The sequence below is a fragment of the Symsagittifera roscoffensis genome, chromosome 3 (genome assembly GCF_963678635.1).
Source record: "Symsagittifera roscoffensis chromosome 3, txSymRosc1.1, whole genome shotgun sequence".
NCBI classification, from domain to species: Eukaryota; Metazoa; Xenacoelomorpha; order Acoela; family Convolutidae; genus Symsagittifera; species Symsagittifera roscoffensis.
The window spans coordinates 4,419,079-4,439,368 of record NC_087064.1 but is presented as its reverse complement, the minus strand read 5'-3'; the positions used below and the strand labels follow the sequence as shown (position 1 = coordinate 4,439,368).

The 20,290-nt window shown below is 35.2% G+C and overlaps 2 protein-coding genes across 3 annotated transcripts in view; both read right to left on the bottom strand.

Annotated features, from left to right (window-relative positions):
* Positions 1 to 20,290, bottom strand: part of LOC134842867 (hsc70-interacting protein-like) — a 92,434-nt gene that overhangs the window by 69,770 nt on the left and 2,374 nt on the right. The gene's annotated exons all lie outside the window — the stretch shown is intronic.
* Positions 2,135 to 20,290, bottom strand: part of LOC134842866 (ephrin type-B receptor 1-B-like) — a 29,721-nt gene continuing 11,565 nt past the window's right edge. For both annotated transcript variants that reach the window (XM_063859369.1, XM_063859370.1), the window contains exons 9-16: positions 18,200 to 18,502; positions 16,114 to 16,254; positions 15,841 to 16,035; positions 15,594 to 15,754; positions 15,110 to 15,235; positions 14,098 to 14,247; positions 3,162 to 3,355; positions 2,135 to 2,543 (exon numbers count right to left, since the gene is read on the bottom strand). In XM_063859369.1, coding sequence (XP_063715439.1) covers positions 2,198 to 2,543; positions 3,162 to 3,355; positions 14,098 to 14,247; positions 15,110 to 15,235; positions 15,594 to 15,754; positions 15,841 to 16,035; positions 16,114 to 16,254; positions 18,200 to 18,502 — 1,616 coding nt within the window. In that variant the 3' untranslated portion in view covers positions 2,135 to 2,197. The remainder of the gene's footprint in view (positions 2,544 to 3,161; positions 3,356 to 14,097; positions 14,248 to 15,109; positions 15,236 to 15,593; positions 15,755 to 15,840; positions 16,036 to 16,113; positions 16,255 to 18,199; positions 18,503 to 20,290) is intronic.

The window sequence follows — 20,290 nt, the reverse complement described above, 5'->3', positions numbered from 1 at the left end:
CATCAACTGACTACGTGCTATAAATGACACCATGCTATTTCGCTTTAGCCTCATAACTTTATCATGAATGTGCACTATGAAGTGATGACTAAAGATTAAATTACTTTTTCTGACATCTAATGTCAGTTTTCAGTTTGCAATTTCCTCTTCCATTTTGAAAGGTTGAAGACGCAGAACAGTCCTGCTACTCATTGAGCCAAATCTATCATTTGCTTTCTCATTTAATAGAGAATCATTTTCTCTCGGTATCCTGAATAATAAAATGAAGAAAATCCGTACTTAGAGGAAACAATAAGTAGTTGCCCGTCTTGTTAGGGACACCCAATTTTCTTCAAATGACACAATTTGGACAGTTATCTTTGTTTTCTGAAAACAATCAGGCTGTTATTTTTAAACATAACTCGCTCATCAATCTATACAAAAAAGAGTAAGTGTCTCAAAAAGAAGTTATCACAAATTTTCAATGCCCCATAAGCCAATGCTGCATTTTCAACTTCATTTCGACAAAGCAAAAATAACTGAAATTTTTCATGTTTCCAACTAAAGCTCTGCTAGTTCAGTCGCTCTATTCTGTCTTACTTAAACGTAGGTTAATACAGTTTTTTTCTGTACTCCTTTGTTGCTGTTTTTATACAGTTTTTTTTTTGTTTTTGTAGTTTGAGAAGTTCTTTTATCTGGTTGTCATTTCTCTTTGAGACTTTGTTTTTGCCATTTCATTTTATGTCGAAGAGCACATTTGTTTAAGTTTTGGTCAACTTGAGCAAATCAATCACTACCAAGTGAATTCCGCTTTTCCCTGATTGCATGGCTTTTTACAGTTGTACTCATCAACAGAAAGTTGTCTAAACTTTCTCTGATCTCGGTATCCTAAAAAGGAAAAAAAAAGTGTTTCAAAAGGAAACAACCTCAAATTTTAATTGCCCGTAAGTTATTGCAGCAACTTCAACTTAAGTATAAATAAATAAAAATTCTCACATTTCTAATTATAGCTCTGTTAGCTTAGTTGCGCTATTGAGTTTTGATCAAACGTAGAACAATACATTTTTTTCTCTTCTCCTTTGTTGCTGTTTTTATTCTTTTTTTTTGTTTTTTCCTCTTGAAATTCTAAAACTTCTTGTCGCAATTATTGCTCGGTTGTGCCAAAGTTTCGTCGTCATTTATCTTCGCGACATTGCTTCAGCACTTTCAGTTTGGTCGAGGAGAACATCCGTTTTAGATTTGGTCGACTCGAGCAAATCAATCACTACCAAGTGAAGTCAGTTTTCCACTGATTGCATGGCTGTTCATACAAAAAATGAACAAGTGATGAAAGTTAAAATTGTTTGCTGCTGCGGATGCAATTCAAGTCAAATTTTCAAAGGTGAAACGCTGCTTCTCTGTCTTATTTTTTCTGCAAATTAAAAAAAATAAGATTTTATGCAAAATTGAGCTGGTTTTTGACGTCTTTTGGAAAACTTGAAACTGCTTATCGGTCTATAGGTCCGTCTATATGTTTTATTTTTTTTATGTACTAAAACTAAATTCCATTGATTTTTTTTTATTTTTTGAGAGTCTCGTATGCCAACCTCTAATTGTTCCAAAATTTGAACTTGCTGAAAATCTCTGGTTTGTGTTTCTTCCTCGTGAAAAATTAGGTAAGTGTCGGCAGATATGTGGATGATAAATTATTTTCTTTTAGCTTATTATCCACGTATCATTAAGCTATATTTCAAGCTATATTCGAGCTGCAATAGAAAAATCCGCGAAATTTTTGTTTCAATTTTTATTGAATAAGTTGCATCAAGCAAAGCAAAATAAAAAAAAATTTGAAAAAAAATTCAAACAGTTTTCAAGTTTCACATCTAATCGGGCAGCATCTCCAAAAAAATATCGAAAAACCTCCAAATTTTAGAAATTGTTTTTTTTCAATTGGTTTAATATAATATTTCTGTTAGAACTTTCTGAGCTTTTGGCAGAGCAATCTGCTTGTTTTGAATGGAAAAAATTATTGGTTCGGAAAAAAAAGAAAAGGCTGTATTTGATTCTTCGTCTAAAAACGCTAGCACCCAATCTAGCAGCCAATAGTTTGGTCATTAGCCGTGCAAAAGCACTAGCATTTAAGAATTGTCTAATAAAAACATTAATTTGTGTGAGGTTTATCTTCGAAATTAATAATTTATTAAGAAGTTTCACGTGACATACAAACTACTGCAACAGTTTAAGCTACGCTATAATTTTGAGTATAATTTGAAGAATCAATAGTGTGTTTTGGACTGAAGTTGGGGTTCAAGCTTGCCAGAATTTTTTTCTGATGTTTTTGGTTGTTCAAACCAATTTGCACCAAATTTTCTTCGTCAATTGCTTGAACTTCGTGAACGTATAAGTAGCCATGTCTCTTGAATAGGTCATCGTACTGTGATAGGCCGATCTTTTTGAGGAAATCGCAAATTGAGACGGAAGAGTTTGGAGTTCGAGCGATTGTTCCGACGTGCTCAAAAGTTTTTAACTTGATTGAGGAGTCGCCATTTTCAGAATGAGGAGTCTCATCGTTCGCGGAATTCGCACTGAAAAAAAAATAACATAAGATAATCGACTATCCATTTTTCTCTGATGTCCATAGATTTTCAAACATATAATTTTTAATAACTTAATAATAAGTTAGATTAATGAAGATTAATTAGATCAATTAATAATTTAATTACACATAAATCACTAATTATCTTCTCCTTGAGCAACCAAAGGCTAGACAATCTTTTTTAAAAGCGTTGCTTCAAAACTCTCAATCACTCTATTTAAACTATTATTATTATTTTTAACTTGACCAAAACTAACTTGCCAAGTTTTCCCAAAATCCTATAACGTTCCTATTTTTTTGTTAATAACTTTTTCGATACCGTTTTTCGGAAACTTTTGAAAGGTTTTAACCAAAAAAAATGATTTTTAAGCGGCCACTGCTACACTAAAATTAAGTATATATTGGCGCCAGAGGTGACTTTACTAAAACTTTAGGGCCGGTCGGCCGAAAATGGATGCCTTAAAATAGTGCCCAAGGGATGACGAGGGGGTCAAATTCCTAAACTCAATCCCCCCCCCCCCCCCCACACCCCCATAAATCCCATTCTGCTACTTCTTATTATTAGATATAACCATTGATGTTAAATTCCTTTTTGTGAAAAAATTACCTGGAGTTTGAGTTGTGCTGGTAGTCTATGGAGTACGGCTGACGGATGATGTTTTCCAAAGTAGTCTGGATTAGGGAGAAGGGGGGTCTGGTGCCACGCGAGAACTTCCAGCAGTCGGCGATGAGGGTGGACAGGATCTGGGGACAGCCTTTGGGGGCACTCAACTTCTGCCCTTTCGACACCAACTCGGCTATCTGAAAAACAAAATCAGAAGTGAAGCAGAAAAGATACAAAAAAAAGAACTTAACAAAGTAAAAAAAAAGAAATTAATAATCACAAAAAAGGCAAAAAATTCCTTAATTGGGTGAAGGGGGTGGTTATTTGATTCATTGTTGTGTTCTTAGCCTTCTTAGCGTTTAGTTGAACTGTTTATTTGTCACTTCAAAAAAGCTTCATACTTTTTTGAAGTTAAAACCCCTTTGACTTGAAAAACCGCATTACACACACTGAAACAAAGAAAGGTAATTTAGTGCTTTTAGATGTCACAAAGAATGAACAGGCATTTAAAAACCTTCAAACAGAACCACGGCAAATTTTTCTTCTAAAATTTACGTTGAACCTAGATTTAAATCACAAAAATCAAGGTCACACAAGTAAAACCCATAGAATAGCAGCACACAAAGTAAACAATCAATAGTCTAAGCAAGGTTGGGTTGGTATTTTATAGACCCTGATCCGAAATTTACGACTTATGCAGCTTTGATTTACGACTGTCGCGCGGAAAATGCATTTAGCAGTGCGCAACTTTAGGAGCGTTGGTTCATATTGGCAGGTAGGGAAATTATGGGGTGAAAGGCAGGCAAAAGGTTTCCAATAATTAACCGTGATAAAATGTTACTTTGTTGTAGCTAATTCTAAATTAAAACTATTAAAAAGAATAAGAAATAATATGAATTAGTCGGTAAGTTAAAACATTAAAACAATGAGAGATCATTCTCTCCGCCGGAGAGAATGGCTATGTGCCAGTCGGTCATATTTGGAAGTTTGACCTTGAGAAGAGCAGAAAATACTTGATTTTGAAGTGAAATTTAATTTTTCAAAATTTCGAAAGGAACATGTCATGCACGATTTTCTCGCGATAACTGAAAATCAGAAAAAGAAATCAGAGCAATTTTAGAACAATTGCGGGGAAGTTGTCAATTAAAAACGAGTGGGAAATTGCTATTCGCAATTTCCATCATAGTGAACGAGAGTAGAGCTGTCCTACTTGAAATAGAAGACAGAGTATCCCCGAGAGAGCGATTACTAAAGTTGGACCAGAGTGAACCTTCAGCGGAAAGGCGGACAACTGGAGTGTCCCAACGGTCCAAGAGAACTCAAATTCTAGAGCATGAACTTATCCTTGCTGTCCAAACTATAAAACATTAAACTTCTCTTAGTTATTTATTTCTTGAGTTAGTTACTGACTGGATTATTTTCCCAACTCTTGAGAGCGCTGATATGTGAGTACGAATTTAAATTCTAGAGTGTGTTTTATGATTGTTATGTTGAGGTAAGGCGAGTTTTAGGTTGATCCATCTGAAATGGATCAAAGTCACACTGTCTAATAAAAAGTAACCTAACGGATTGTTCCAACCCGGTTTTTAACGGCGTTCATGTATTTTGGGTATCTAGAGACCTAAGTATGGGGACGTTTCTAATTCTAGAGTGGGGGGATATTTTAGTAGTAGCCTTTAAGCTGTAACGGGTCGTAGTCTCATGTCACAAGCGAACCGAACTGGCTCCGACCGTTCTTGAGGTGGGAAAACACAAGAGATAGTGTCCCTGACCCTTGAGCCAGTGGTTATAGGGCCTATTTTTCTTAAGCCTCATGTGTGACTGCAGTAGACGAATGTTACACTAGTGAAGGTCATAACTAAGTGACCGGTTAATTAAATAAGTATGTTTAGCAATAATTGCAAAACCTGATGTAAAATCACAACATTCCCCTAAGCAGGAAAAAATTTAAATTGTAATAAGTAATGCACAATAACTAACTATGACTGACTCCTTTCTCCCCCTTTAAGGACTAGGAAAGAAAATTAGAGCGCCTTGAGATGAGGTACTAGCACTAAGTAAGCTCCACTAGTGTTAAATGAAAGAACAAAGATTATCCAGATTCCGATGGATAAGGGTTATGTTAAGATGAGGTAAGGCATCACGTTATGGCATAACGCTGAAATTTAAAACCACGTTTTATGAGTGAGGTCATAGTTTATAATGCGTGAGTGAAGAGGATATGATTTAAAGAAATTATGGGATCAACAGATAATAATTTCTTTTGACGGGTGAAATTTATCCGAAGGATAAAGTTGTCAAATTTAGCAAACACTTTTTGGTAACTGGAAATTAGCACCGGTTTACAAGGTAAAATACCTAGATAGCACAAAATTTTGATGGAGGAGGTCTTGGTTTGTAAAACACAAACTGGAGTGTATGCGAATTAAGGAAATTAGGAGGACACTTGAAAATGTCTTCTACATGAAAATTTATCCGCAGGATTAAGTTCTCAAGTTTAGTGAGCAGATGTTAATATCTGAATGTTAGCACCGGTTTACTCAGTAATGTGTGTTATTTGGTAAGCCGGAATATCAGATTAAAGTATATCTACGTGGTTATAAAGTTTTATAATCTTTTAAAAAGTTTTCAAGTTCGGTGTTGAAAAGTTCACTATCAAGGTCAGAGTGTTCGCCGAAATTTGCTATTTCCATTCTCAGTGATTCGTCGGTTGATGAGTTTGACATTTGATCTGATGAAGATGATGAATCTGAATCTAGAACAATTAACTCCGCCGGATTCGTCCTGTTGATAGTCTCATGTGGTTCCTCAATCTCTAACACAATAGGCTCGGCCGCCGAACCAGAGGCTTCTTGGACACTCTCTACGGCATCAATGAAGTAACGTTTACCATAAAATTTTGGTGGGCCGACGTTTCTACTAGAGCGGCGAATAGTAGTAGGAATTTTACCGGGTATTATGGCAGGACTGTTGGATATAGCGCACTCATCCGTTGAGTCGCTTATCTCATACACCGGAAAGTTTATGTTTGAGTCGGTTTCCGTCAGATTATGCTCCACTTGTGGGTCGTTTTGTCCAATGGTGTCATTTTCCCCTCCCTGATTCACGGTTCTCTGATCCGTCGGGTTAGATGTTCGGCTGGCTGGCACTATACTTATTGGGCACTCGTATGATTGATCCATGGGTTGTTCACAGATTGGGAAACTGTCGTTTTCTAAAATCTCAGATTTTATTTCAGGATTGGTTATAGAAGAGTTAAAGTTATTTCCGAGTGATATGTGAGGTGTATGTGAATCCGAAATAAAGCGCTCTCTGGCTACGTCTCTACAAGGAAAACCGCCCGCTATCCATTCCCATTCGCTAGTATCCGAAATATCCGAAGGAATTAGCATAGATTCATCCGAAGCAAGGTAACCTGGAGGAGTTGGTGGCTTCTTTGAGCGTCGTGTCTGTCTTCTTGTCGGGATGGATGATGGTCCAGAAATGCGTGTCCTAGTTAGGTTGTCCGATGATGTCTGGTCTAATTGTCTGTTCCTTCTTTTTGTTGGCTTCTTGGGTTTTGGTTTTCTTTTTGAGCATTCCAGTTTTTGACCTACTTCAACATTAGGGTTAGAAAAGTAAGGGAATGAAATGTTTTCTCTAAAAGGTCTGATTTTATTTGAGGTAGAGATAGGAATCGCAATGTCGGATTTTCGTATTATTTTTCCGTCGGATAACTTAACTGTCGAAGTCGAAGAATTTATAATTCTTTTGTTTAGTTCTTTATAAAAACAGTCTCGGTTGATATTACCATTAGTTTTCCGAAGGATTTTACCTTTAAAAGGGCTTTCGATTGGTCTTCTGTTTTGAGTCGTTTTCGAGGATGAGGCATAATCTGTATCGTAGCCTTTTTCAGTCGGATTTTGGTTCTTCTTCAATCAGATCGTCCTTGTATCCGTCCTCGATTCTATCATCCGCGTTCCAATCCTTAGCTCGATCCTTAGACAGTATTGATTTCCCTTTGTCTAAAATTCCAAAGGAAGGTTTACCCGAAGCTAATTGTTTCCAAATAGTATTTGGTTTTCTGTTATAGTGGATCTCGAAAGGTGAGCATTTAATTTTTGATTGGAAAGTAGAACGTAGGTTCCAAATGATTTTTGAAACGGCATTTTGTAGCGTGGTTTTATGATGTTCTTTGGAGATGGCCAGTAGTTTGACTTTTACAGTGTGTACGAGTTTTTCGACTAATCCATTGGATCGGTGATCGCCTACTGTACAAAAGATTATTTTGATGTTGTTAGAATCGCAGAATGATTTGAAGTCTTGACTTGTAAAGCAAGTAGCATGATCCACCCTTATAGAATAAGGTATACCGTGTAAGAATATGTAGTCTTGTAAAAATTCTATAACTGTTTTTGAAGAGGTGGATGATGTAATTTTTGCCGACGGAAATTTAGAAAATCTGTCAATACAAAGTAAAATGTATTTATTTGACCCCCAATAAGAATCCAAAGGACCCGCGAAGTCTAAATCAAGTTCTTCATTTGGTTCTGATAATGGAGGAAGTTCACTAATTTGTGAATTAGGGATAACAGATTTTATGTTCTTACCCGCCGATGTACACTCTGAGCAATTAATTCCATGAAAGTAGATTTGTCTATTAATGTGCGGCCACCAAATGTATTGGGCCAAATATTTCATTCCGAATTGACCTGGATGGGTTTCGTGGAGGGTCTTCATCATCGCGTTTCGTAGGGTAAATGGAATAACGAGTTTGCCGTCCATGTAAAGTAATCCATCGGATTCGTGAAGATCTCGGGTGAAATGTTTGAAGTAAGGAGAATCTGCAATAATCTTCTCCACCTTATTTTGAAGTGCTTTAACAATAGGGCTTAACATTGGATCGTCTTCTGTCAAGAGAGCCACTAACTTGGCGTTAAATAAAATATTTAAATCCAAGGGTCGATCCGGCAACTTCAAGTTTTCACGGTATTTTTTAACGAGATTGATATGATTTGGTAAAAGTTTGAATTCTAAATCTACGGAAATACCGGAAGTGGTGGGATTAATTACAATATTCTTATTATTCATATTAACAGTATCTACAATTTTTTTATCTACAGGTGAATTAATTAGGCTACAATTAAGAATTAAAAAATAAAGAAATGCGGAATTTGAAATGGAAATAATTAAAGTATTTGTGTTGGAATAATCCGTTGGAATACAATTTGATGTACAAAATTCTGTTCTTCTGTGATTGAATGAGCAAATTGGAAAAGACGAGTTAATAAGTTTTAGTACTGCTGCTATTAAGTAATTACGTAATAAGACGTAATCGGAATTTTCCAAATTGTGACCAATGGCTGAACAGGTATTTCTTAGTTTCTCCGACGGATTTAATGATTTATTAATCTTATTAATGTTTGCTACTACGAATTCTTCGTCGTAATGTGAAGTTGGAAGGGCTTTTCCGGATGGGATTCTAGAAATAAGGTCAGTGAAGCCCATGTCTTTTCCTGCGATATGTTTGATTGAGAAATTAAAAGGTAATAATCTGTCTACCCATCTTGTTAATCTACTGTGGTAGGTTTTATTTCCGTGGTTTGGTGAAAGAGCGGATAATAGGGCCTTGTGATCAGTAATTATTTCGAAATCAGAGCCGTAAAGGTAATTTTTATAATGCTCAACAGCCCAAACAACCCCTAAAAGTTCGAGTTCGTTAGTAGAGTATTTGGACTCGTGAGGATTTAAAAAACGTGACGCAAATGAGATTGTTTTCCAATCGTTCCCATGGAGTTGTTCCAGCGAGGCTCCAAGTCCATTGTGTGATGCGTCTGTTTTCACTCTAGTTTTTCGTTTTACATCGAAATGTGTATTCTCTGTTAAATTAACGATTTCCTCTTTTATTCTTTCAAACGCTTTTGTATGATCATCGTTCCATTGGAATATTGATTTCTTATTTAGGAGCGGTCGGAGTGGGCTTCCTAAGGATGCAAGGTTTGGGACAAATTTAATGTATTGGTTTATAGAACCAAAAAATGATCGTAATTCTTTCAGATTCTTCGGTAAAGGTAGGTCTTTGATAGCTTTCGATTTGTCGAATAACGGGGTAATTCCTGATTTAGAGATTTTAAATCCCAACCATTCTATTTCTTTTTGAAAGAATTTACATTTTGACCATTTTACGGCAAAGTTGTATTCGTCGAGGGTCGATAGAATTTTTAATACAATATTCTTGTGGTCTAAGAATGTTCCTTTGGAAGAAATTAAAATGTCGTCCAAGTAACAATTTGTAAATGGGATTGAACCTAACGTAGAGTCCATTACTCTTTGAAATTCGTTGGGCATATCCCCTAAGCCGTAAAAACCAGTTAAAAATTGGTAAGTACCAGTAATGTCACCGCCCACAATACTGAAGTTACATTGGTTACTAGTAAATTTGTCTAATGCTAATTGACTGTATGCATTTTTTAAGTCTAGATTAGTATACCACACTTCTCCAACGGAATCATTAGTAATTTGTGCCGCGACGTTGTCTACAAGTTCATGGATGTTTGGCATTTGATATTTGTTCTTGTAAATCTGTTCGTTTATGAACTTGGAATCTAATGCCAGTTTGATAGATTTGTCTTTTTTGCAAGTGATGACTATTGGGCTAATAAATCTGTCTTCGTCGCAATTTTCTAATTTTTTAATATGTCCCTCTGCTTTTAATCTATTGAGTTCTGTTTTTACCGCATCCAGTAAATGTAGGGGGACACGTCTTCCTTTTAGTTGGATTGGTTTTAATGGTTCGTGAAAATGGGTAATTTTAATTTGATTCTTAATTTTTCCAATCCGAAGGAATAAATTTTTAAATGACTTTGATATATTAAGGATTTCCCTATCTTGGTTTGTTTGGGAAATGGAATTTACTGACTTACACTGCTTGTTGGTCTGGAAGTGTGGAAAATGTTTCTGAGAGACCTCTATTCCCACTTTTGGAAGGTTGTCGTTTCCTAAGATGTTCCTTTCATGTCCCTCGGTTAAGAAGAATTGACAGTCGTTATCTGACCAACCATTTGAGAATATCGGAATCTTCACCTTTCCAGTGATGTTTATGGCATTATCCGTGAATCCACAGTAAAGGTCTCTGGTTGTCTTATCCACCGGATAAATTTTCAAGTATGGATCACGTAATTTCAATTCGTGAAGTACGTTTTTCTTAAGAAAGCTCACTGGGCTAGCTGAATCCACTTGAATGTTTAAAATTACTTGGTTTTCTTTTCCGAGTCCGATGTTTAATAATTTCTTCAGTTCCTTTCCGTCGTTATCAAAAATTGTAGTTATATTTAGTACAGAGTAATCGTCGTTTTCACTTTGTCCAGATTCCGACCATGCGTTTATGACACCGCAACATTCTCTATCCGTGTGGTCGGTATTTACATCCGGGAAATCCGACGGATTAAAATCTGTATTATCTACAATTTGGGTATTTACAATGTTTACATTTTTACGTCGAGATCTACAAAGTCTGGTGAAATGACCTTTGAATTTACAAGAAGTACAAGTTGTGTCCTTTGCTGGGCACACTGCTAAGTGTCCTTTTGAGAATGAACCGCCACAATTCATACAGCTGTTACTTCTTTCGATGTTGAGAGTTGGTTCTCTTTTGACGTTAAAATGGTTGTTTGGTTTATGTACAGATGATCCGTTGGATTTAAAATTATTAGTTAACTTCAAGTGATTTAAAATTCCTTTTTCATCGATAAGTGCTATGTTTAGTGCTTCGCGTGGAGGGAGGGTTTCTGTTAATAATTTCCTTTGTATATCGTAGTTTTTCATATTATTTATGAAAATATCTCTTATCCACTCTTCTTCTCCTGCGGATATGTCGCACTTTTTAGCCATTTCAGCTAAGGCACCCCAAAATTGTTCGAGGGATTCTCTGTCGCGTTGTTTTCTATTTAACAGTTTATGTCGTTCAAATGTGACGTTTGATTTTCTTACGAAAGCAGTCGCTAAAAACTCCCAGAATTGTTTAAAAGAAATTTGTAAGACTTTCACCTTGGTAAATTTCTGTCCGAAGATCCTTTTTCCTTCATTTCCCAATGCCAGATATAAGACTGATCGTAATTTCTTGTCTGCTTCTTCTATTCGCATTCCGTTAAATTTCTTAGTTTCGGTTTTTATCGAAGCTGTTTCTTCTTCGTCATATCTTCTTTGTTCTTGGATATTTCTCTCCAATCTCAAGCGTCTTTGGGCGTCTGTTTCACCGTCCGGTGGGTTTTCTAAATTTGGTGGTAATGGATGTTGTCTCTCCGACGGATTGAGTAGATTTTCTATATCTATGTTTTCTTTAGCTATAATTGCTAATTGAAACAGATCACTCCAATCTTCCCAAGGGATGGGTGGGTCTACCGTATGGTTTTGCCAAAAGGGAGGTATTCCTCTCACGTTAGATTCGTTAGATGACTGCGCCATGATAAAATGTTACTTTGTTGTAGCTAATTCTAAATTAAAACTATTAAAAAGAATAAGAAATAATATGAATTAGTCGGTAAGTTAAAACATTAAAACAATGAGAGATCATTCTCTCCGCCGGAGAGAATGGCTAGTGAAGGTCATAACTAAGTGACCGGTTAATTAAATAAGTATGTTTAGCAATAATTGCAAAACCTGATGTAAAATCACAACAAACCGCTACGTCAAAAGACGTTTTTCTGTTTCAGGCTATTTGTGAAAATTATGCTAACTTTTAAAAACTGTCGGAGGGTGATGAATTTTTGACCTGATACAACTATGTCCTTCGAATTTAAAGCATGTTGGTAATATATTTCGATCAAATTTCAGGGGTAAAAAAAGATTTTGTTAAGTGTTCCCTACCCCAATCTCAAAAAAGAAAAAACTCGTTGCTACATAAAAATTTAGCAATCGCTCAACCATTCATTTTGTTTTTTCTAGGGTTGAAAATGCCACCATAAAGGGGGATAGGCAATAAGATCCAATTAAAACGCCAAGAACAAATGAAATGTGACGAAATGGCAGAAACACTTGAAGACTTAGAGCTTAGAAGCTTTATAACCCGAAACTTCCCAGAACTTAAGTTCTGTCGGAGAGCTGAATCTGAGTAAAATATTGCGCCATTAATTGTTAACTCATGATTATAAAAGTTTGACATTTGGTTGATTTTTTTAAAGGTGAGTTCTGCGTTTTGCCGAATCTGAAGTTTTACAATTTAATACAATTCTAAACTTTTTTATCACGCTTCAATAACACTCGTTGGCTAATTGTTCCGACCATTGAAAACGGGGAGGAACTTACTTTGTAATCGGGTGTGTTAATTTTTTTTTATATTTTCCACGCAAAACCAGATACCACAAGTAATCATTGGAGCAATACCAAATTAAAGCCTTTTCAGTCGTGATTTGAACGATATTAAAAAAATTGGCAAAGAAATTTCCCAGTGAGGAAAAAAACTGGTTTACAATTTTTGATTTTAGGTTAAATTTGATGCCACTAAAGCAATCGAGTAAGATCGTTATATGAAAGCATGCTTGATTTAGACTTTTAGGGTTTAAAACACCTTATTTCCAAAACACGCACTTTTGTATAATTGTTTAAGTGCTTAATTTTCTAGAAAATCGATGAAAGTTTATTGTGCAAAAACTAGAAAAAAAAATCAAAAAAGAAATATTTTTTTATAATTTTTTCATTTTTGAAAGATAAATGCTATCAATTATGTCCAATTCTCTAAATTTCTACGCGTTGTATATTTTTCAAATCACACCAGGCACTAAAAACGACATTAAAAAATCGTTCTTAGTTTTTTCTTCAAATTAATGTCGTAATGTTTTAGTGCCTGCTGTGATTTGAAAACTACACACATCTTGACACTGGCCACTGAGACACATTTTTGAAACTTTTTGAAGTCGTTCGAATCACGACTGAAAAAATTTGTTTTAAAATAATACCCGCCCCAATCCCATGATTATTTGTGATTCCTGATTAAGCATGGAAAAAAAGAAAAAATCTAAAACAGTCAAAGTTAAAAAACCAATCAAGATACAAAAAACTTTTAAAAGAATATTTCTTAGTTTTTTCTTCAAATTAAAGTTTTTTGTATCTTGAATGGTTGTCTAACTTTTGACTGTTTTAGACCTCTTTTCTTTTTTTTTCCCAAGCTTAATCAGGTACTACAAATAATCATGGGATCAAGATAATACCCGCCCCAATCCCATGATTATTTGTGATTCCTGATTAAGCATGGAAAAAAAGAAAAAATCTAAAACAGTCAAAGTTAAAAAACCAATCAAGATACAAAAAACTTTTAAAAGAATATTTCTTAGTTTTTTCTTCAAATTAAAGTTTTTTGTATCTTGAATGGTTGTCTAACTTTTGACTGTTTTAGACCTCTTTTCTTTTTTTTTCCCAAGCTTAATCAGGTACTACAAATAATCATGGGATTGGGGCGGGTAAAATTTTTTATCTAAACCTCTTCAGTCGTGATTTTTTTTAAATTAACTTTAAAAAGTTTTCAAAATTGTGCCTGAGTGTCAAGAAAAACCGATTTGAAATTTTTGGGATTAAGTCAAATAAAGCAATCGAATAACTGGAAATTGTTTATTTAAGCTGCAAAAATTTGACATTAATCGAAGGAAAAATTTTTTTTTGGAAATTTCTGTGGCGCTTCTATGGCAATAAAAGTTTTCCTTAAAAACACATCAATTTTGTGAATCTTTTTTTCATTTTTTCTATTAGTTTTTTGCCTAATTCGCTAAATTTGCGCGTTTATACAGTTCTTTCATCACACACGCACAAAAAAAGACACTTTTTGGTAGTTTTGTATGAATGTGGTCGGAAAAATCTGTGCTACTTGCAAAGCAACAGACTATCCTTGTTTTTCACCTGATTTTGGTTTTTTTTTATCTAAAGTATTGTAGTTAAAAGTCAAAACTGAATTTCAATCTGCATGACTCACCTCTTCCGCCGGGCAAGATCCGAAGGGGAGGTCTCCGAACGAGAGTGCCTGCCAGACTAGCACTCCGAACGCCCAGACGTCGCTGGCCGAAGAGTACTTCCTCGACTGGATCACTTCCGGTGCATACCAGGGAATGAGGAAGTTGTGGATCTAAATCAGAGTCATTGAAGTTTCAGAAATACACATGCAGTTTCAGAAAGCCTACAACTCACTCCACTACTAATGAAACAACCGCAAGTAAAATTGATAATCTGACTCAGTGGCATGGAGCCCAGAAATTTTTCTGGCGGAGGGGCGATTTTCAGAAAAGTTTTGAAAATTTGTCATTCTTATTTTTTTTTGACTGGCCTGACTTTTTGACTGATCTGACTGGCTGCAAAAACTTTGAGGGCTAGAACATTTTTGAGACAGTTTTGCCAAATGCATACCGTTATAACTCTTTTGAAAATCCTTAATTTTTATAGGTTTTGACTTTTTTATTCAAATAATTTAAATTTTTTGTATCATACTATTGTTCCAATTTTGTCACCGATGCTTCGAAATTTATGTAAGCTTGAAATTCCGGATAATATTGTTTTAGACTATCATAGACACAACCCCCCTCCCTTTGTTCACCCTTACATCTCCGAAGATGGAAATGGTAGATTATACTGCCAATCCATACCTTCAGCCTATGATCCATAACCTCATAACCTTATATGGTTTTTGTTTCTGTAACAGTTAACCATCCTAAAAGTTATAAAATTGTGAAACCGTCTTTTCTTACAGGGGGTGTGTTTTGTGCGGAAAGCGGCCTGCAAGTAGAAAACGCCGTATTCACACTCGTCAGTAAGTAGACATAAGCACTATTTTAACCAATCAGAATCGAGATAAGAAAAAAGAACGTATGAAAACATTAACTATTCAAGATTCTTGCGTACGCTCCCATTTCTTATCTCGATTCTGATTGGTTAATATATCATTCGTCTGCCTACTGACGAATTTGAATATGCGGATTTGAATTTTCCAATACCTCCGATGAGACTAGGGGTGCTTTGCTGTTGGTAGTGTTCTCTTCCTCCAGAAGAGCCCTGAGGTCGAAACCTCCGATCTTGAACACCAGGTGGTCCCCCATATACACTGTGCGACTGGTCAGCACCTGAAAAACAAGCAAAAATTATAATTAATGCTAAAAAGCGTTGGCTGAATCTTTTTCGGTCAACAAAACAACAAATCTGAAGGAAATTAATCAAACTAAAAATGCTGATTTTGACGTCAGAAGTCACTACTAACTTATTTTATCATATGAAAACTCGGTCTTATAAATTCTAATTAGTCTAAAAAACACCCGTTTTCTTAATACTTTATTGCCCAGGGTCAGCGATAATGCTTTCATTTAAGAAATAACAATAGATCAGCTAAAAAATTAGACTACTGTTAAATTTTAATTTCAGATTGAGCCGAGACCAAAATCTAGCGTGAACGAAAAAGTTTATATCGGAGAAAACCAAACGGACCTTGTGAACATATCCCATGTCGGACAAGTATCGCATTCCAGCTGATATTCCTCGCAAAATGTGGACCACGTGTAAGGGCGAGAAGTTTGAAGTCGGAGTTTGCAGCACTTTTTCCAAGGTCACTCTTTGAGGACATTCAGTCACCATCGTCCACTCAGTTGCTGAAAAAAAACATTTAAGATAAAAATACATTTTCGGCCTGGTCTGAGCGGGATTAAAACCGGGGTCCGTTGAAATTAAAACTCACGAGAGAAAACCATTCCATGAAGCAATAAAACATGTGGATGATTGAATTGCGCCATTGTAGAAGCTTCAACTGCAATTTTGTGTTGTGAAAAACCTCCAGCGGCTGAAAATTCGTGAGTAATTGTTTTGAGCGAAACATCCACAGGCTGTTGGTTCGGCACGCAGAATTTTCCACACCACAGACTCTCATCTCCCACTGAAAAAAAGTCAAAGCAACTCACATTAAACAATCTAGAAGATTCTAGAAAAAGAATTTTGAGGTTTGATAACTTACGAGCTGCGATTTGAGATTCAACAGCAATCCAATTTTCAGGAATTTCTTTTACAAATTCAGCAAACATCAGTTCCGGCTCTCCGTAAAAATTGGGCTCGACAAACGCTTGTCCGATTGGAATTTTACCCGAAAGCGTCCCATCTGAAACAAATTTTCCAGTAAGAAATATATTGGCAAATTTTATCATTATAAGGATTTGAATCTTGAAATCTATCTTCCTTAATTTTCGTAATTATTTTCTAAACTCACGGCGCGTTTTTAGTTTTTTTTTGCACTGCTAAAATTTGCAAAAAATGTATGCGTTTGAATCAACTTTTACCGGTCATCAAAGCAGATCCTTGTTTCAAAAAAAGCGAAAATTCGATTAAAATTGTTCGATTAATTTAATTTTGCTGCCGATTGATCTGCATTAGAAATCAATTTGTTTTTCCGTGGCAAGCAAAAAGTCCATTAGGTGTTTACCTTATGCGAATTACAATACAGATTTCTCCGGATTATAAAAGCAATTGCAATAGGGCGGGAAAGGGGCGGTTGAAAAAAAAGGCGGAGGGAACCTGGTTAATTTCAACTTCAATTTGTTTCAAAATTCAATCACCCAGACCCGATTTTAAACTCCCTTAGGTTCGCAAGGGGAGAGAAAAATTGCAAGAAAAGGACAATACAAAAGCCTGTTAACAATCAGCGTTGTTGGGAGGTGTTAAGAGATCTAATTTGAGGGTGAAAAAGAGTGTTCGTGAAAATTAAGAGGGGGTCGATTATAATTTCCTCAAAAGTAAGCTAAGAATCAATCCAAACTTTGTATATTTCATCCCGAGACAAAATTATGAGTAATATGAAGAAAATGTTAATTCATAATCTTGACGACAACATTTTTCGAACTAGGTTTGACAGATTTTTTCATTAAGAAGCTAATTTATTCTGTTTTATTCATTTGCAATTTTCAGGAAAAAAGGAATGAATTCTGGCAGAAGTCGAAAATTATAATCTGCCAACTATTGTCCAGAATTTTAATTTCTTCCTTTTTAAATTTCGGCATCATAATATCATTTTTGGTCAAATTACTCATTTTTACCAGAAGAAATATTGACGAGATGCCAGTTTTTCTCTTACATATTTCTGTTAAAACTAAAATATCCAGTTTAAAATCCTGAAGAATAATTTCTGAGCTAATTCAACTACTGCCAACCTTTACTTTTTCAACAGACAATTTTTTCAAAAAAAAAATATCAGTCTTTTTTTTCAAACCCAATTGGAATATTTTCTAACCCCGAAGGCGCCTTCGAAATTTTTTTCTAAGAACTATTCAGCACCAAGTTACACTAAAAGAGAAATTAGCGTCGAAAAAATATGTTATTTTTTGGTTATGGGCCAAAAAATAGAGCTCAAAAACACTTTAATTTCTGATGAGACATTTTGTCTTGCATCTATATTTGACTATGAGGGCAAAAAGAGATTCGGAAGGTACTAGTCCACTAAATTGATGCCTGTGTGCGTCCGAGTGTTGCATTACACTGGCGCGGAAATAAGATTCCTTTCAAATCTAAACTAATTATCGAGATCGATTGACTAAGGCGCTTTACTCCCCAAATTTCATTAGGCTCTGTTTCTAATCCCAAATTTGATTAGTGATCTCTCTCCCTCGTTTTAGATTGGTTCCCCCTGATATAAAACCCCGAATGAAAAAACCCTCTTCCCTCTGTGATCAAATATGTGCTAACAAGTACATACGTTACAATAACATCACAACAAAAAAAATTATTTAATCGCAAATTCGCATTTTTTCTAGTCCACAGCACTGGTATTGATCTCGACGGAAAATTATGTAAGCTTAATTCAACCCTTGCAAGTATTTTGGAACCACAAAGCGGACAAAATGTGATAAATTATGGATTTTAGACTACAAAAGACTATTCTTGTTTTGTAGTTTCAATGCGTTTGTAGCTTTATTCAATTAAACTGATGCATTTTGAGCATATTTTTGAAAAATGCAAAACTTTTTGATATAACTCACCAAAGCAATAAAAAATGACACGCTTGGGGCTCGAACCGCGGAACTTAGATTGGTACAAAAAAAGTAAGAACTTACACGGATAATTTATTTGAGCGTTCGGACTGAGCGAATTGCACTGTACGAAATGGCTCTGTTGTTCCATGAAAGAAGCACCAACATGATGTTTTCTATACAAACAGGCCATACCCAGACATAAAATGAGAATGAGGACACTAATGGTGGCCACGATGGCCATGACGGCCACTAGTTGCTTCATGTCCAGTTTCGCAATCTGCAAGTGTCCAGTTACTTGGCCCGAAACAGAGGGGCTAAAAGATCCCTTGGTTCCGTCGGGATACTGTGCCGCGACTCGAAATGTATAATGACCCTCCTCAATTCCTAGAAAAAAATATATAATCAAATTCGTTTTCTCTTAAACTTTTTTTAACTGGCTACCTTGTAATTAATTTACTCATCGAATAGTATCATTGATTTTTGCTTTTATGAAAACTTATCAAACTTAAACTTAAAAAGCAGTTTTTTCCAAAATAGCAAAAAAGTCAAACATAAAATTTAAGGCATTCAGGTGACCTATGTTTATGTGATCAGTCGTAATCTTCAAAGAACCAATAGAAATAAAAACTCGTTTTAATAAATTATTCAAATTACTCAAAACTAGACAAGTCTCAACATGGTCAGCTTTATCTAGGTAGTCATTTAGACAAATACCAAAAACTATTTAGGTCATTAAATATTAAATTATTACTGAGCGATCATAAAAATTAGTTTGTAATGAATCATTCGACTAAATTTAAAATCTTCCAGCTGAAAGTGGCTTTTCATCATTTTGAGTTCAAAAAGTAAAAACTTGAACCCTGTTCATTGAAGATTTTTTTTTTCACGAAAGCAGCAAAAAATTAAACCCGAAACGGAAGTTGTTTCGGGGAAATCAAATATTTTAAAGAGACAATCCAAAAAACTGAATGCTTTGCTGAATGGAGACGCATTTCCGGTTTATATTGTTTATATGAATTGGTGAATTTTTGTCACCCAAATAAGAAAAAAAGATAGCTTTACTTCAAATGAAACTTGATAACCGATTTTTCAATTCTCCTGGATATTTCAGCTCGTTAACGGGTTAAATTCCTCTCATTTTTTTGTTTAAAATAAACAATGCACTTATGACTAAAAATCTGACGACAAAGGCCTTAATGAAAAGTACTTTTATTACAAATAGCTTTATTTTTTGTTCTCGCTTACAAATCGAGCCCAATTTATAATGAAGGAGGGTTCATTAGAGCAAGTGTTATTTGTATTTGAGATATCATTTGAGAGCTTTTGAAACCGAAATGTACGTAAGGCTGCTTTAAAGGAAAACGATTTCATCTTCAAATGTTTTAACTGAAAATTTAGAACTAAAATTGCAAAAAAAATATACACAGATAAGGCAAAATAAATTTCAAATGAAGTTTTTGTGAAAAAAATACCATTTTAAAAAATAAAACGTTGGTTTTCAGGTAAAAAACAACAACAAAAGATTTTGATAGATCTTTCCGCCATGCAAAAAAAACACTGCTATAAAATCGTTCAAATTCCAAAGATGGCTTATCTCAACGATATTGTAAATGGGGAAAATCTGAGCTAAGATTAAGGGTTTAAATGTGCATTGATTACGGTTACAAAATTTATCCTAGTAACGTTCAGTTGGCAGTAAAAAATAATCCCCGCCCGTGGAAATTAACAGCTATTCAATTTAAAAATCGATTCCCTTAATTTAAGCGCTAAGACAACCCCGTGATATTTTAACTCAAGTGGAGAAATTTCACAAAAAGGTAGCTGAGAGCTTCTTAAATTGAGGGTGAAATTGAAACGCTTTTGAGGTAAATTGGCTTTTTTACGGACGGGGTAAAATATTTTTCAAGTTTAAGCCCCAGATTAAAATGACTGCCGTCAATTCGATTTCATCGTCTGACTTGAAGCCACTTCAAATTATAAGTAATCTTGATTGCCACTTCGGCTTATATTCTTAATTATCAAAATTGGTTCGTCGCGTAAGGTAAGGTTGGCCTAGAGTATGGTATAAACACATAAGCCCAGACAGTTCAGGTTATCTGGGAGCGCAATATCGTATAGCTATTTCAACGCATGTAGAAAACATTCATTGCAAAACTGCAAAAAATTGCTATG